Source organism: Notechis scutatus, chromosome 3, assembly GCF_049901735.1.
Source record: "Notechis scutatus isolate UNSWTSFEM ecotype Mainland chromosome 3, rNotScu1.2, whole genome shotgun sequence".
Lineage (NCBI taxonomy): Eukaryota > Metazoa > Chordata > Lepidosauria > Squamata > Elapidae > Notechis > Notechis scutatus.
The window spans coordinates 44,279,088-44,297,955 of NC_142011.1; the positions used below are offsets into that span (position 1 = coordinate 44,279,088).

Here is an 18,868-nt window from a genome sequence, read left to right on the forward strand (position 1 = left end):
TTCTTCCAAAATGCAACTGGATTTTTTCCCCTTCATCTCTGAAAAAGCTTCTTGGATGAGAAGTGAAACATCTTCAAGGAAAAAACAAAGTCCAAAGCTTTTTGGAAAAAAGCACTTTTGGGACAACCGTGACCTGGATGACTGAGAATCTCCATAGACGTTTTGCAACAAAATAATTACCTTATAAGAATTTTCTTTGGCAAAAGCTAAAATCATATCCCGTCTTTCTCGTGTTGTATTGGTTGCATCAAAGACCTGAACAAAAAGCAGAAAAGAGAGATGGATCATGTTGGAAGTGACTTATAATTGCTCCCTGCACTTATGACCATCCCAGATCTTCATGGTTAAAAGATCAAAATTTAGACACATGGCTACCAGCATGTATTTATGACATTTGCAGCATCCTGAGAGTGTGTATGATTGGCATTTGGGATCTTCAGAGGGGATTTCTGACAAGCAAAGTCAATATGGGAAGCTGGATTTACAAAACCAATGTGGTGATTCACTTAACAACTGCACAGAAAAGGCCATAAAATCAGGTGCAAGTCATATAATAATTGGATTGATTAGTGATAGAAGTTCTGGTTCCAACTGCACTCATAAGTTGAGGACTCTCTGCATGCCTGCAAGGAGAGAGAATTCCACAATTAAGTCTGGCTTCAGCATCTGGCATACCTGGTCTATTCCAGGTCTTACCACCCCGGCAAAGCCATGGTTGATGCCTGGCCAACACTTCTTTAAAAAAATAGGTTTAGTGCTCTAAGAAACTCTTCTGGATCCTTCAGATGTTGCTGAATTATAAATCATCCAGAGAGGCCAAAGTTGAGGGTGCTGGGAGTTATAATTTAACAGTATCTGGAAAGCCAGATTCCCCATCCTTGCAGCATTACCTCCCAATAATCAGGTGTGCACTTACAGCAATCTGGCCAGACTCTTCCATGAAATAAACTTGCACATCTTCAAGGGCCACCAAGGCACACTGTCTGCAAAAAATGAGGGAAGGAAGGGAAGGAGGGAGGGAGTAATGAGTACTCAAACCATCCAAAGTAATCAGTTAGTTTCATTGTTATAATTTCATCTTGCTCACGCACAACACTATTGAAGTTAAGATTCAGGTAACCCTGTCAAAACACAAATAGGGTCAGTGAAATTTCTAAACTGTCTAATTCACAATTTAAAGACTTCATCATGGACATGAAGAAACCTTAACCATGAACAGTAAAGAAAATAATTTATGCCATCTAGTGGTGAAAGCAAGCAATTGGTAATCTAAAGTAACAAAGTATTGTATATTTTATTTATTTTTTCTTTATTTTATTTGGTTTTTCAATTGCTTACAAGATAATAGGTATAAGTAAAAACATAGTTATGAATACATGGATACATATAAGAAAAATAAAAGAAACAATAGAACAGGGACAGTAGGCACGTTGGTGCGCTTATCGACACCCCCTACAGACCTCTTCAGAAAGGGGTGAGGTCAATAGTAGACAGTCTAAGGTTAAAGTTTTTGGGTTTGGGGAAGAAACCACAGAGTCAGGTAGAGTATTCCAGACATTGACCACTCTGTTGCTGAAGTCATATTTCCTGCAATCAAGTTTGGTGCGATTAACTTTGAGTTTGTATCTATTGTTTGCTCTTGCTCTGTTATGGTTGAAGCTGAAGTATTCATTGACAGGTAGGACATTGCAATGTATGATTTTATATACTATACTTACATCGGACTGAAGGCGGCATAGTTCTAGGTTTTCTAGGTCTAGAATTTCAAGCATGGTGGCATAAGGTATTCTGCAATGAGTAGAGGAGTGGAGAACTCTTCTTGTGAAATATTTCTGGACTTTCTCAACTGTGTTAATATCAGATACGTAATGTGGGTTCCAGACTGATGAGCTGTATTCGAGTATTGGTCTAGCAAATGTTTTGTATGCTCTAGTTAGTAGTGTAATATTAACAGAGAAAAAGCAACGTAAGATTAGGTTAACAAGTCTTAACGCCTTTTTGGCTATGTAGTTACAGTGGGCTCTAGCACTTAGATCATTAGAGATGAGTACTCCAAGATCCTTGACAGAGTTTGGATCATCAACAGGGTTTTGACTATTCAGCCTGTATTTTCTTTTCTGATTTTTTTGCCAATATGTAAGACAGAGCATTTATTTGTTGAGATTTGAAGTTGCCATTTGTTTGACCATTCTGATACATAGTCGAGGTCTTTTTGAAAGGTAGCAGTATTGTCTGTGGTGTTGAATAGCTTTACATAGTCAGCGAAGAGAATATAAATTGTGAGGGGGGGAAACAAATTAAGCTATGCTTAATATTAAAAATGCATAGCAATGAATAAGCAAGAAAGAGGTTGAGAGATAGGATGAACCAAAATATCATATGCATATATGCAAGTTTTAAAAATCTACACAATCTATCAGCATCAGCAGGTGAATGTGAAATATGCCAGATATTATGTTTAGGAGTAGCAGCTTTTATAAGATGTGATGAATGAATATTGAAGAAGTCTTTCTCTAACATTATGGTTGCATCTAATAAAGATATTAAGGAGAGCCAGTTTGGTTACTGATTAAGGCACTAGGCTAGAAACTGGGAGACCTTGCGTTCTAGTCTTGCTTTAGACGCAAAGCCAGCTGGGAGATCTTGGGCCAGTCACTCTCTCTCCACCCAACTTACTCACAGGGTTGTGGTTGTAAAGAAAATGGGATGAGGAAAGTGTGTTGGATATGTTCACTGCCTTAGGTTATTTGTAAAAATAATAAAGGTGGGATACAAATTAAATAAATAAAATAGGTATTAATCAGTTATGCTGACAACAAGGGTAGGACTTTGAAATAGGAAGACCACTCCTTAGAAATCACATCCCTTGACATCATTCATTTCCTCTTTGCTTCCCAGTTTCCTCCAAAGAGATAAAAGTAAGTGGGAAACTCCATTATTTTGCCCTTGGATGGCTCTTCACTTTTGAAGACAAGAGGCCAAATCTCGTGACACAATTGAAGAACAGCTATGGCTGACAACTGGATGAGAGTCAGATGTTCAAGGAGGAGGAGCAAGGACTTTGGTCTGCAGCAGTGGTGGGATTCAATTTTTTTTACTACTAGTTGTGTGGGCATGGCTTGGTGGGTGTGGCAAGGGAAAGATACTGTAAAATCTCTAGTCAGAGGTGGTATTTGTCGGTTCTCCGAACTACTCAGAATTTCTGCTATCTGTTCTCCAGAACTGGTCAGAACCTACTGAATACCACCTCTGGTCCGCAGGCTAAAGCCCAAAGCATTTGAGGCTGCCTATTTTTCAGCTGAAGACAATAATTTATTACCACCTGAATTTTGCACTTTGAAATGCCAACTACGCTATGCCGTGCCATGCCATGCCATCTCTCCCACTCCCTCTCTCTCTCACACACACACAAACAGAAACTGTCACATTTTCTGGCAGTGAGAACAATTGATTTAGTAGGATGGATTTCCTGCAGAAGTTGTGGATGCTCCATCACTACAGGTTTTTAAGAAGAGATAGGACATCAATTTGTTCAAGATGTATAGGTTCTCCTGCTAGAGCAGGGGGTTGGACTAGAAAACTTCCAATGTCCTATGTGTTAGGTTTAACACTGCCTCCAAAGAATTAAAGTCAAATTAAGATTTCTTCAGACAAAGCAAGTTTAAATCATTCCCTAACATGACATAACTATATCATCATAATACACAACAAGAGTAGAGGATGGTCCATGGAAGGTTGTGCTGTGATAAACATTTCAGTTTAATTCAGTTTAAATCAACCATTCTTTTTCTGCAGCAAGCCACCAGCCTCTAGAAATACACGAGCTCATCATTTCTGGCCTAAACTGATTAGGAGATGTTGATTTATGGTAGTAGTTTGAATCAGATCTAGCGGTCCCACTTGGCTTGGAACTGCACAAACCTTTTCATTATGGCTTTCCATATTACCACACTCCACTTGCTTTCTCTCTTTGCTGAAACAGGATGTTTTGTAACACACCCAAGTTTCTGCTGGTCTGTGCTGTACAGTAATTGGATATATTGCAATGCTTGCAGATTTCTGTATCTAAAAGTTACCAGCAAGTACAGAGCTTTTAAGAATGTGAAAGGCCCGGGAAGAAAACATTCCTTTGAACTCTTCCCATCCCACTTTCTTCTTTCTGCAGTCTAAGACAATGTCTCCATTATTTTTTGTTTGTTTTGAAATCAACAACAAACTTTCCTTATATTTTAAGTGAGATATAAGTCTCAAGTTCTCAAGTTCTGCCATAAATAAAAAAAATATTGATTCATTGAAGTATTTGAAATATTAAGTGCTATGTCAGATGCACCTCCCCACTTTTTTTTCTTGGCCCTGTTAGCAATGGAACCTATTCATCTCTGAACTGTGAGGCTGGAGGACTTCCCCAGAGCTATATCTGGAGGAAACACTAAAATGAAGAATACAATCTGTAACTTTATTTGTGTTGCTATCATGTTGTTGAAGTATGGTTGCTTGTTAAGTTGAAAAGCTACTCCCAAAACAACTTCCAGTCTATGGAGATTCTCAGTCCTCCAGGTCATGGTTGTTCCATGGTTTGTTTGTTTTTGAAGATGTTCTCATTGATGAGAAGCGAAATGTCTTCAAAGAAAAACCAGAAAGTCCAGTTGCCTCTTGAAAAAAAATACCTTTGGGACAACTAAGAGCCAGGTTTTTCTGAGTAAGGCTCAAATTTAACCCAGAGGTTCTCAACCTTTGCAATACAAATATTCTTCAACATATATCCACAACTGGGGCCAGAATTTTGGTCACTGAGTGACGCAGTAGTTAACAGAGTCATCATATGACTGGACTGGATCCAATTTGATAACCATTTTTACTGCAGCTGTTAAATGAAACACTTGGTTGCTAAGTGAATCACACAATCATTAAGCAAATCTGGCTTTCCCAATTGACCTTGCTTATTGGAAGTCTACTGGGAAGATCACAAATCACAATCACTTGACCCTAAGATGCTGCAACAGTTATAAATGCGAGCCAGTTGGTAAGTACTCAAATTGCAATCATGTGAATGTGGGGGGGGGGGGGGCACAACTATCATAACTTTGAGGAAAAGTTTTGGTTTTTTCCAAAAGTCACTTTTTCCAAAGCCATCATAACTTCAATCTACCGTTAAATGAACAATTGTAAGTTAAGAAATACCTGGACTGTAATCTCCTAAAATGATAAATATATTTCCTGATTCTAAATAATAAATCATGAAACTAAATAATAAATCATAAAACTAAATAATAAATAATACTGTTCAGGTTGGTATCTGATTTATTAATAACATTTTAATATACCAACTCTACATAAACTTACAGTAGTTTTTAAAACACTCCATAGTTCATAAAGACAATAAAGCAAACCCACACCTCCTAACCCCGCTTCCTCATCCATTAAAAGCTCCACATCTTTAACTTCCCCTGGCAGGGAAGATGCCATTTGGATCTCCACAAGTAGGCTGTTCCATTATCCTGAAACATATATTATTTCTCCCCAACCACACCATCTCATATAAGAGATGCTATCAAGAAGCCCATTTGGGACAATTAAAATGATTCCACCTGAAATAAGGGGATTCTGCCTTTCAATTGTGCTCAGAAGTCTTTTGGTAGCTAATGCAACATCTGTGGTACACCAGGCTTGCTCATTGCTTCCTCTGTACACAGAGAGTGAGTGTCAGTTTTGGTGCTGTGAGTTTTGGATAGTACACAAACCTGCTTAGCTTTAAATAAAATTTGTGACTCTTCCCAACTTTGCTTTTGACTGTCAGTTCTTCAGATCATGATCTACATTTAGAGAACCCTGAATTAATCTAAAAAAGAATAGCCTCTAAATACTGAATCCAAAATACCGAATCCTAAGTATTGATTCACTGAAGCTATATTTTTCAAATTGTCTACTTTTTCTACATATTTTATTCTCCTCTGGGTTCAGAATATTCCATTGTCTCTATAAGGAGGTGCTTTTCTCAAAAAGAAGGGAGAGAAGGAAGCAATATAATTTAATACTTATGTTTCTAAGCCTAGCTATAAAGCCTTCACTCAAACAATTCAAATCTGTTATTCATCAAATGCAAAATACTGTACTTAAATCAAACTATTTTTGACCTATTAGTATAAGCCACCTAGAATTACTCAAATGCACAGCATAGAAATAATTGAAAATAAATTTTAAAAAATTATTCTGAAAATTTGTTTCATAACATAAGCTTTTCAAACTTGAAATTTCATGCTAACAAAATAACACATCTATAACTAAGTATAAAAAAATGGTACTAGGAAAGTTTACTGTTAGTTGGAAGCACTAAATTTGGAGCAGAGTAAAGAAATATATTTTACATAGGAATGGTAAGACTTTTTTAAATCAATGATTTCAGCAATGTTTGAAATTTTCTTCTCTTTTGTTGAAATATTTTTCTTTTATCCCTTATTTTAGGAGTCTTTTTTCTTTTAAATCCTTTGCTTCATTTTTTTTCAAAAAATTCAAAGATTTAGAAATTAAAATAATTGCGCAAACTTGTCCCCATTTACTTACAATATTCAGTAGAGCTATCATTAGGAAAGTGAGCACTTTCATCAAGTTTTGAGATTATCTTAGTGAATTCTATAATTAACAATATGAGTTCAAGCATATTTATTATTTAGAAAACACTTAATATGTAGTTAATGTTAACTTACTTTCTAATCCTCATGGCTTCTTCATTATCATGTCTGAAGAAATCATATGATTTATATGATTTAACTGCTTCACGACGATAAACCCCTAAATTAAAAACTTTTTAAAAATCATGAAATTTAGTTAGTAATTTAGTTAGTAAAGTTCCATAGTAAGTATTATCTCATTGAGCAAATATATTCATTACACAACTTGTTCAATGTACTATATTGTACCAATAAAATACATATATTTTTAAAAAAACTATATGCATTAAGCAAATGTCTGCACTATAAGTATAATTATTCCCATTTAGGTGTCATTAATTTAATTTACAGTAAAAAGTTACCATATTACTTAATTTGTGCAAGCATAACTTTGTAGAATATTTCACAGAATATTTAATTTCAGTGCATCTCAAATGAACCTAAAAATAAGAGTATAGCTTTGCCAATAACAATGTAGAAATGCTCTTAATCTGTTCAGTGGAAAGAACATTAACGTTGGAATTGGAAACCTGAATTCATTTTCTCAAGAATTCATTGTGGGTCCTTAGCCATAACATACAAATCCTCAATTTACAACAGCTCATTTAGTAACCGTTAAAAGTTACAATGGCACTGAAAAAAGTGACTTATGGTTATTTTTCACACTTATGACTGCTGCAATATCCCCGTGGTCACGTGATCAACACTCAGATGTTTGGCAACTGTTTATGGTCACGTGATCCCAAGCAAAGCCAATGGGAAGCAGATTCACTTAACAGCCATGCTGTTAACTTAGCAGCCTCAATGATTCACTTAACAATGCAGCAAGAAAGATCATAAAATGGGGCAAAACTCACTTAACAACTGTCTCACTTAGAAAAAAAGATTGAGGCTCAATTGTGGTTGTAAGTCGAGGACTACCAGTAGTATGAATTCTTGAGACCATCTCAATTTCAGTTCCACATTAACAAAATGGACAGAGTGATTATTCAACCCTCACTGTAAAGGGCATGATGCTGGAAAATTCAGTATTTAAAGTTGTTTGATTTCAAGGGGAGAAAATAAAAATGTTTAGCTTGATTCATAAAATGTGTTATATTTTAAAATGTAATTCTGATTAAAAGTGTGCTTTAAATTTTAGCTCATTTTATATGTAAAACCTATCTATCCTGTCAATTTGAACCTGTAGGGTTCCAATTAAGCAACAAAATCTGAAAAGGCTTACTATGTTCTGCAGCGGTACTCTGCAGTCAATGAAATGTGCATTATTCATCTTAAACTAAAGGCCAATGACTATAAAATAAGAATTAATTTGGTATTCTAATTGCTAATTATTTATATCCTCTCCTCCCTTTGTTTCTAGAACTATATTTGGTGAACAAGATTAACATTTCATCTGCTAAAATAACTAATGCTGCATTATCTGAACATAATTCATATTGTGTTTGTTGGAATATGAAAAAGAAGCAAATTAATCTTGATTTCTCTAAATTTTGGACTAGCTGCTTTGTCAGCTTCCTATAGATGTATAGCTTATCCAGTTGTATACTAAAGATAGAACCAGATTTTTTAATTAATTCAATCAATATATTATAAATGACAAGAGTAATAAAAACAATAATCTTCAGGAACCTTTTGTAGGCACTCCAATCCAGTTGAGGTAGCGAGTTAATTTCTTAGATACATAAGTCTTGCCTCTTGCAGGAAGACCAATCATTACAATCAGAGTTGGTGAGTTAGTCATATAAGAGGCCCATGCTATAAAAAGGGAGAAACAAATCAATAGTTTCTAAAAGTTGAAAAATAAAAAAAACATTCTTGAAAATTTTCACATTCAATTTTCTGTCCATACTTCAGGATATTATGTTCCTTTCCCAGAATCAATCAATGAACTGTGGCATTATGGTCTCCAATAGTTGATAATTAATGCGGCAAATAAAAATGGCCAATAACAAAGGGCTTCAAATTGGATATAATATTTTTCCTTGAAATATTTTCCAATTAAAGAAAAATGTATATTTCCTGAAAATATAAACATGGAAAACTGAACTAATATTTTATTTCCCTTAGGCTGATATTAAACTAACTTTTATTACAGGTCCCTTAGAGAAATATATAGATTACATTAAGACAGTGTTGAGTCATGTTTTGCGAGAGGGTGGCCATAAAGATGTGTTTAATAAATGAAAAAAATAAAAGATATGCAATTGGTTTATAGGGTGGTGTGATGGCTGTGGTACAGACACTGGGCTTGGCTTGTCAGTTGGAAAGCCGACAGTCCCAGTTCAAGACCTAAGTATTGTGAGCTCCTGTGCTCACTCCAGCTCTTGCCAAACCAGCAGTTCAAAAGCATGAAAATGCGAATAGATAAGTAGTTACCACTTTGGTGGGAAGGTAACAATGCTCCGTGAGGTGATGCTGGCCACATGACCATGGAAAATCTTCAGACAGCACTGGCTCAACGGCCTTTGAAACAGAGATGAGCACCAGATCCTACAGTTGGAAATGGCTAGTGGAATAAATCCACAGGGGGCCTTTTTTAAAAATTTGGTTTACACATTCATAAACACATGGAAAGAGACAATAGTTGGTGTTGGTGGAAAAATGTTTACATTGTCTTGATTTTTATTTCTTACCCTTTAGTGTGTTTTGCATAATGTTGCTTAACCCAAAATGAATAATGTGATGGTATGTGCGTATGTAAAAGATACTTGCAACTTTCAGTATGTACTTTGTTATGTCCAGTAGAGTAGGGATCAAGAGAGCATGATTACAGATATGCAACAGACACATAGTATGGATATTCTTCCAAACATTGCAGGCTCCACTGAGTAATATAAGGCAAAACTGTATGACATGTATAGATACCTATACATATTATTGCATAGGGTCAGACATTCACTAACATCTCTTTTTTTTAATCTTTCTATTATCAAATCACCTCTTTTTGCAGCCCAACAAGCTTGCTAGAAATTTAAACTGATAATTTGCTGAGACTAAGTCAAAAGCTGAATTGCCCATTCTTACTGAAGTTCAGGGGGAACTAAATCACATGGGTGCTGACATTTTACAGAGATAATATGGTTAAATCCATTTCTGACTAAAATCTAAAGCTGCTTTACTGGTTTCTAAAGTTCATCTGGCCTCTCAAAAATAAGCCACTGCCTGTAAGCTTGTTCATTTTATACATTCTTTTGTAAATAGACATTGGACTGTAAAAAAAAATTAGATACATTAGATTGTGAGCTTCATAAAAGCCAGAATGAAAATTTCAAGAAAGGAAATCTTGTTGGGAAATTTGTCTTCCTTTCACTCATGTTCAGCAAAGTAACTTCCCCATCCCTGGTGTAAAAAAAACCCAACAGCAGGCTAATAAAATGAACAAAGAACTGTCAGAAACAATAGGTTTATTGAAGGCTTATTTGGAGGATTTAGATAAACCAAATTTAGTTTTAGTGCTACAGTTCTAAAATATTAAAGACAATAGGAAACTATCTAGCCACAAGTAACCAATTGAAAAAGAGGAATACAGCTTAGCTGAAATGGATGCTTTGTTGAAAAATGAAATGTTTCTAATTTCAGCCTTCAAAATACTAAAAGAGTAACAATAAAAGCCAAATCTTACAAAAAAGATATGATATTCACCAGCAGATATGATATTCTCAGTGACGTGCAGCATGACGGAGATTGTGCAACAGGACACAATACAAGCATTTAGTAATTAAGAATTACACTATATTCCAGAAAAGAAATAAGTCTCTTCCCTTAAAAATCAAAATGAAAGACAAATTATAGATTTGGAAAATAGATTTGGAAGCTGATGAATGGGGAAAGGAAAGAAGGTAAAAGGAGCAGAAGAAGAATAGAGGTCCTTATCCTAATCTATTTCCTTTGTAATCAGAAAATAGGAAAGAAGCAAAAAACTGCTTTTTTGGAGGGTAAGAGGAAAGCATTTATTTCACTGGTGCTGGAGGAATGGAACATATATTTTCACAATTGGAAGTGTTGGCATCAAGGAGAAAAGATCAAACACAGCCCAAGTAAAAGAAATCAGGCAGTCATTCTCCATATTGTTTTGCTACTCAAATGTCAAATAAGATAGGATTCTTGAAATAAAAAAAAGCCAGTGGCATTTAAATTCTTTGAAGAAGAGCATCCAAAATGTAACTTAGTTAAACTATTGCTCTCCTAGCAAAAATAAATGGATACTAACCAGTAAAACTATTTCCAACAACTGACATATAAAGTACAAACACCCCAAAACACTGAAAAAAATCTACCAATAACAGATGTGAGCATTTCATCTAATTGCAAGACTAATTGCAATGTGGCTGGTTTACAAGATAGTTAACTGAAGACATCCTGCCTGACATTAGCTGGATTTGATAAACCGTTTAATAAATCAGCATGATTTATTTGTATCCAGCACATTACTTCTTCCCTAGCTTTTTCCAATGGAATTTTTTTGCAATTGAAATATATTAAAATCCTGAAAAATCTACATTAAAATATCCTAAAGCTGAGGCTATTCATATTTTTTTCATCAAAATATTGTGCATTTATCACAACCATTAAAAATCTCCAGGACACTTAAGCCTTGTCAAACATTCTAAAGGAGCACAACTCTTCAAAGTGGGGAGAAACTACTTCCACAGACATGCAGCTTCAAAAGTAAATATTTTCCATTCTGTTTCCACTTTGCTATTCTTCAAAATGGTACTAGTAAATTTACCATTAATCTAGTAACATCTCCTTCTTTCATAGCATACCCAAGTAGCCTGTAAATGTGTGCTGCTTTCGGTCAGTTTTTGACTTCTGATGACTGCCTGCATTAGTCCCTGCAATTTTCTTGGCAAGTTTATTTTTCCAGATGTGGTTTGCCATCACCTGCTCCCTAAGGTTCAATGAGAATGACTGTCTGAAAGTCATCCGGTTGGCTTCATTCTAGATCTAAGGCAGGACTACAACTCATGGTCTCCTGGTTTTTAGCCTGGTGCCTTAACCACCAAACTGGCTCTCCACCCAGCAGCCTACATGAATCTTATCTCACTTATGATGTTTTTCATTCTTAGATTAACCCCATGATTTTAAATGAATGATTATCTTGAACATCGTTCAATGGGAGCCCCAATCTATATGTGGATTCAAACCAGGATCTCCCAATTTTAAGACAGCAAACCTTTATTCTGAATAAACATTTTGTAAAATGGAAAGCATCGAGATCAAAGGTTTTGGACATTGAACCAGGATTTAAATATGACAAGTAGCATAGTCTCAGATATCAATAGTTTTGTTTCAAAAAAGAAATCACCCCTCTGTTTGAGACTTTGATCAAAATGATCCTAAGTGAATCTTTTTTCTTTCCAAAAAATATCACAAAGCAATCACAAATACTCACAACACTTCTTCTCCGAAACCCGCAGATTTGAAGGCTTGCTTTCTTGGCTGTAACTGTTACCATTTATATTCTCTGGGATGGCAACAGCATCTGTTGACATTGCTGCAAGGCACACAATTCCTCAGTTTTGGATCACCAAATTCCTTCTAAGGACACATATGGGGGGTGGGGAGGAGGTTGTGAAGTGTGAATTATTTTCTAGAGAGAAAAGAAATAATAGGCATAGTCTACTCTATGAGGTTCCTTCTTGCTGGGATTTGCCCCCCCCCCCCGCCCCCGGAAAAAAAAGAACCTACACAAAAGTTCTTGGTCAAGGTCAACACAAGAGATAATTTTCTATTAATTATAATTTTCCCACACGGCAAAATATAATCTTGCATGAATATAAATATGATGAAAAAAAATTAAATACGAAGAACGTAGTCCTCAAAGGGAAGAAATAACGATGCCCTACATCTTCGTTTTGAACCTTATTCTCTTGGAGTGGGAGTCTCCCCATCAAACTCGGCACGATGCCACGCAACTACTGAGCAAGATCGCCGCCCACCCTTCGGTCCCCGGCTCCGGTCCTTTCTCCCTTGCGGTCTTTGCAGGCATACCTGCGAAATTCAGCACGCCCGCGCCGGGGACAGCAAGGCCAGAGTCCTGGGCGGGCGAGCGGAGCCGATCCAGTCCGCAAGAGAACCTTCCCGGAGCGCAGCCAAGCCACGGCCAGGTACCCGGGCGCAGGTGACTTTGTCCCCTCCCAGGCGGTGGGCGGGCAGAGGGTGGCAATTCTTCGGAGATGCGGTTATGCCAAGCGGCGTGAAGGCCAAGCAGAACAATGCCGGATGCGCCAAGACAAGTGACGCAAAAGAACTCCGAAAAGAGGGAAATATTTCTATTTCAGTGGGGACCGGATTTATACCTGTATTCGAGGCTGCGTGAATGCAGATTGCAAATGTATCTTTTCAAGGGAAACACTATGCAGAAGAAGCCAATTCCCTACCCCTCGCACAAGGTTTAAACACACAGGTATGTATATGTGTTGTATACATGTATGCATGTATGTATGTATATGTGCATGTCACGTATTGGCGTTTCTTCACTATGCGACACTAACGTCCTTCGATAATATTCGCTTCCTAGTTTGAACTCAAAAAGCAATCCGTGGAGACAGTAGGCAAATGGGGGACACGAATTCATGTGTTCTGAATGCTTAGAACGAAAGTCAAAGCGGAATTATTCCGTTGCTCTTGGAAAGGAGACCACCAGAAAACCCAAGGCTGGGGAAGTTAAGAAAACACTCCGGATGAAGGCAATTATGAATTACTTCCGTACTCTTGCCAAGACAAATGTACCGACACGTCCCTACAGCCGCCAGAAGTTATGAGTCATTAAAGGACGTTTTAGTTTTACGCATGCGCAAAGAGGCGCTTCAGCAATAGCTGCAGTGACTGAAAGGTAAAGCTTCAAGAAAGTGGGCGGGCAAAGACGGAGCTTGGATTGCGTCACATCTGTCAGCACTAACGTCAGTTTTCTGCGCAAGCGTACTGACAAAAAGCGGCACGGACGGATGTTTATCCTGATCCTGCGGTGAGAGTCCTTCCGCGATTCTGATTGGCCTATCGGGCAATTGTGCATGCCAGGAAGATGTAGAAGCGACCAATAAGGAAGCCCAAAGGGAAGGGCTACGGGGGTTGCCTGGATGCCGGGAGTTGCAGCCATTTTTGCTGCGGGGAGGCGGGGTGCTGTTAAATGAAGCCCGGCCGCCCTCGGCAAGACTACTACGGATCGGGCGGCGATCATGTTGCGGCTCCGTTGTAAAGCGCGGAGTGGGTCCTTTCCGCTTCCCGGCCTGACGGCACATTCCCATCTACACGAACTCCAGGCCGTGATCGCTGCCCTCACCGGTGTCCCCACCCAGGCCCAGCGCCTGCTGCTCGGCTTCCCCCCTTCGTGCCTCGACCTCAGTGATGGAGAGCAGCGCCTCGGAGAGCTGGGCATTCATTCGGGTAAGCGGAAGGGTCTTGCCTGGCTGGGCCCTTAGGCCGTTCCCGCTGAAAGTTGGGTCCCCCCCATCCCCATTCCCATCAAGAGGTGCCTCTCTACAGTTAGTGGGGAGATCTGAAAATGGCTTCCAGTCCTGCTCGGCGACTGTTGTGCTTTTTGGGATTCGAACCAGGAATCAGCTCGCCACTTAAAAAGACAACAATCCTGGGATGAAATCTTTTCAGTCCAGGTCATTTCATTCGGTGTTTTCTGAATGAAGGACATGAATGGTGAATTTTTAATAAAAAAGGAAGAAAAATGTTGAATACATAGAAGAGAAGCTGCTTTTAGCCTGTAGAAATCTGGTTTCGTTGTTTATGCTAGGATGCAGTTGATAGGTATTGAATGCAGGATCATGGCTGGTAAGAATTGAAATCAAATATCTTTTCTCCTAGAAAAAAAATAGATATCCTGCTTGGAAGTAATCCTCTTTTTTACAGATATATTTAAAGATGTGCTCCTCAAGAAGAAAATTTATCTTTAAGATTGCATATTTTCTCTTTGTCAGAACAGGAAATTGCAAAGCTGTGACACAAATGTTTTGACATCTTATACTTGTCTACATTTGGTAGCACCCATCAATTATATTTCACAATTTTGCTCTTGTGTGAAGCAGAGCTTCCCTGTCTTTGGAAAACAAGAGGATTGCTATAACTTGTAGTCTTCTGCATCTTTCTAATAAATGTGAAATTTTTAATATGGAAAATATTGAGATGAAAATAGAATTTTTGCGTTATAAAATAGAAATTTGTGTTATAAAATTATGTAAGATATATTCACAATACATCTATTGGCTACAGAAGAAATATATAAGAATTTACCCATTAGATTTTTTTCTCCTGGAATCCTTATAAAGACATTTTCTATTGCTTGCCTCCAACTATCGTTAATGTTAATGATCGCACCTGAATTACATCTAGTTCCAAGTATGGGAACTCCTATCTTGGGCAGGGGTTAGACTAGTCAATCTCCAAGATCTCTTCCAACCCTATGATTCTATGATAGTCATACATGGATAACTTCAATGAGGAGTGAAATACTTCATATCATTACAGTAATCACTGCAGCAAAAGGAATATTATAGCCATATGACATACTGAAGGAGATGTACCTGAAAGAACCATGGTAGAATCATAATATAATGTTATTGCTTTGTTCTATTTTATCTCGACAGGTGATACTCTAATAGTTGAAGAAGATGCAACCAAGCCCAAGACTGATTCATCTATAGTTACAAAGCGGACTGTTTCTAATTCAGTTAGAGAAGCTGTACCTGTGCTTGCCCGAAAGGTTGTTCCAGCTGACAACTCATGTCTTTTTACCAGCATATATTATGTAGTAGAAGGTGGGGTTTATGAACCAGGCTGTGCCCCCGAAATGAGAAATCTCATTGCCCAAATTGTAGCAAGTGACTTGGAATCCTATAGTGAGGCAGTCCTAGGAAAAAGTAATCAGGAATACTGTGACTGGATCAGAAGAGAAGATACATGGGGAGGTGCAATTGAGGTTTCTATTTTGTCTAAATTCTATCAATGTGAAATTTGTGTAGTTGATACCCAGACAGTCAGAATTGATCGTTTTGGGGAAGATGTTGGCTATGCTAAACGGGTGCTTTTAATTTATGATGGTATTCACTATGATCCACTTGAGCGTAAAATCCCCAACTCAGACATTCCTCCCCAGACAATTTTTTCCACAACTGATGACGTTGTCCTTGCACAGGCTTTGGAATTAGCAGATGAAGCCAGAAGAAAAAGACAGTTTACTGATGTAAATCGCTTTACACTGAGATGTATGGTTTGTCAGAAAGGATTAACAGGGCAAGTGGAAGCCAGAGAACATGCCAAGGAGACGGGACACACCAATTTTGGAGAAGTGTGAATTTTCTGTGAGGTTGGTCATGTTTACTACCTCACTGATCCAGAACAAGCCTCCCAATTTTTAAATAAGCTATATGTAATGTTACAGATTCATTCAAAGTTTGAAAGCCCTAAGTTTAATTATGGCTGATATGCACAGGGTTGCAGTTGATAGTGTAAAATGTTTACAAGAGTGCATGCAGTGGTGTCATATTTTCCAAGGATCTTGGAGTATTCTTTGCACAACTAAGAACTAGAGATAGCAAAATAGCAACTGATACCAACAAGTGTATCAACTCTTGAAAAAAAGTCTTGAGCAGCTGCTGAAGAAATTCCTCTAACACAACTGAATATATACATTGCTGTAGCTAGCTAGGCCTGCATCAAGGACTTTAGAATCACTGATGAAATAAAAATCTCAGCTCCATTACTGGATTTTTGATTCTGGAATCTATGAAATAGTTAAGCTGGTTCCATTCATATCTGGCAAAATTATTTGCGTCTCAGTTTTGTTCATGTGAAATGTGTATGTTTTTGTAACTTAAAGCAGTAATCCCAAAGCTATCTTATTTGAAATTGCTGATTTGGAAAACTGTGTAAAAATAAGGAATGCTAGTTACATTTTCAGCAGTCTTAGAAAGTAAAGTTACTAATAAGTTTGGATAATTCCATAGTGCCTAATATACCAGTATACATTAATTATATTTTTAAAAGGTATGATCTGTTGGGGTGTTAATATGTATAAATTATAGGGCCTTCAAAATTATAAGAAACTCAGCAATATGAATTAGTGTATTCATATGGATAAATAATATATTGCAGCTATAATATTTCAAGGGGAGGGTGTTTCATGACATCAGATTGTTAAATTTAATGTCAAACCTTAGGGGCAGAGGTATGTTTCCAAATTGTCCACTTTTCTAAGTATAGCAGTGTCCCTGATAACTCAAATTATTCTCCTTGAAAGTAGTATATCATAGAGAAAACCTTCAGATGTGGATACATTGGAGGTAGAGGAAAGGAGAAGGTAATTGCCAACTGGGCTGGATGTTAAAAGCAAAACTTAGTGAGCTGCATCCAAAATCACAAAGTGTTGGCTGTTGGAAACCATTGCACTCTGATCTAACACCTGATTTGTTTCACAACTTAAGTACACACATCCTTTCACTGTTGTAGCTCTTAACTCATTCACTATTGTAAGCCTTATAAGTGTGTGTGTATGTTGCATACCTACACACAAATGCTATTTGCTAATACATGTTTTATGAATAATACGGTTTGCATGTGGTAGAAAAGCTATACTTAATCGGAGGGGTTTTGTAGGCAGTAGAAAATGTATTGGGGATTATCTGAATTAAAATAATTTACAAATTATAAGGAAAGGGTTTAGCATTTGAGAGAAAAGGAAATTAAAATGTGAGATTGTAATGAAGTGTGATCAGAACTGGTTTAATGCATGCTGACTTAGAAATAATTCAAATTATCAGAAAATAGAAGTGGTTTAGCAATTTAGTTGCCATCAATGAAATAGGCATTAGGAAATGAGTAATTTGGATCTAAACATTTAATATTTCTTGGCACCAAAGGATATACTTGTACCTTTTTAGGTCCCAAATATATGCATGGTTAATTGACTTTTGCATTTATTTTTAATGTAACATGATCTATAAAATTTCAAGCAAGCATAGGTTGGATAACAAATCTTGACGAAGTTATGCTTTATTGCAAGGATCTGCAACTTTGTGGGGATTAGGGATATATTTGGAATCTTGAGAACCAAGAATATATTTGCAAAATGGCTGCCAGGGAAGGTTTCTCCAATTTACAAAATGAATTTACAAAAGTAGTGGACTTCCAGGAAAGTCTGTTACAACTACACTAGCTAGTTTAGAGATATTAAGGATAACTCAGTTAAGACTAATAAAGTGGTATTTTTGCCAAAAGCCTTAAATGAAACAACTGCAATTATACTTGTTACAGTATAGGAAAATGTTACCAACCTCGCTAAGCTGCATGCTTTTATTGGCCCAAAAGACTGTTAGACAAGAATATTATAGTACGGTAATTTATTTAAAGTTCTGCTTTAAATAATGAGAATCAAAAGTATAGGAAATAAAACCATTTTACAATTAATATTGGTACTGATCTCTTTAAAGTCTAAAATCAGATTAGTTGATCTTCAAATCCTGTATATATATATTTGGATATAAGTAGACACTGGAGATTGTTTCTATCAGATATGCACACACACAACTATAACCCTATTCAAGAATTTTTTATGGCTCAATTGCCAAATATGGTTTGTAAAATAGGGTGTAATTATATAAAACATGGATGCGTAATATATTAAGCGTTTAATCTGTAACCATATATCTACATATACTTGGAAAACATGATTAAAATTAATAAGACTTAGAGGAAGAAAAGATATATTCCGAGACTTGAATATAGTAATACGCTAAGGCCTTTAAACCTCGTGGTTTGGGAGGAGGAATCATATTTGTTCACAGACTAGCTGAGATTACATTTAAACCTAGATTCTGTATTAATCTCATTTCATTTGCTGTAGAATTGATTACATGCACCTATCAAAGGTGACGAGAAACTGATTTGTTTATATTCCATTTAAGCAAAGGTGCTAAGGGAAGCTTATTTTGTATATTGTGTTCTATTAAATATTTTTAATTTTAAGAGTATGTACTTTGCATTTTTGCTTTAAGGTTTGTCTGAAGACATGGGTTTAAATCACACTAGCTCACTGTATCTTATTAAGTAAAATTTAAGTATTCCTATTTTACCATCAGTATTATAACTTTTAATATTTAAAATACAGTACGTTACTTTTTATTGAACTATTACCATAAATATGTTTCTCTACAGATGCACACATAAAGATCATTAGTTGCATGGAA

General features: G+C 36.7%; 2 protein-coding genes across 15 annotated transcripts in view; one reads left to right on the forward strand and one right to left on the reverse strand.

Moving 5' to 3' along the window:
• Positions 1-12,822, reverse strand: part of PFKFB2 (6-phosphofructo-2-kinase/fructose-2,6-biphosphatase 2) — a 43,368-nt gene extending 30,546 nt beyond the window's left edge. For 6 of the 14 annotated variants that reach the window (XM_087959619.1, XM_087959618.1, XM_087959612.1 and 3 more), the window contains exons 1-6: positions 12,666-12,800; positions 12,067-12,212; positions 8,301-8,426; positions 6,705-6,801; positions 917-983; positions 181-255 (exon numbers count right to left, since the gene is read on the reverse strand). In XM_087959619.1, the coding sequence (XP_087815745.1) occupies positions 181-255; positions 917-983; positions 6,705-6,801; positions 8,301-8,426; positions 12,067-12,166 (465 nt within the window). In that variant the 5' untranslated portion in view covers positions 12,167-12,212; positions 12,666-12,800. Of the gene's footprint in view, positions 1-180; positions 256-916; positions 984-6,704; positions 6,802-8,300; positions 8,427-9,047; positions 9,178-12,066; positions 12,265-12,665 lie in introns of all 14 variants that reach the window. The other 8 variants (XM_087959621.1, XM_087959615.1, XM_087959622.1 and 5 more) reach the window with 6 other exon arrangements.
• Positions 12,823-12,954: 132 nt separating this feature from the next.
• Positions 12,955-18,652, forward strand: YOD1 (YOD1 deubiquitinase). Its single transcript, XM_026676767.2, has 3 exons — positions 12,955-13,080; positions 13,195-14,060; positions 15,272-18,652. The coding sequence occupies exons 2-3, from the start codon at positions 13,853-13,855 to the stop codon at positions 15,976-15,978; spliced, it is 915 nt and encodes a 304-aa protein (XP_026532552.1). The 5' UTR covers positions 12,955-13,080; positions 13,195-13,852; the 3' UTR covers positions 15,979-18,652.
• The last annotated feature ends 216 nt before the right edge of the window (positions 18,653-18,868 follow it).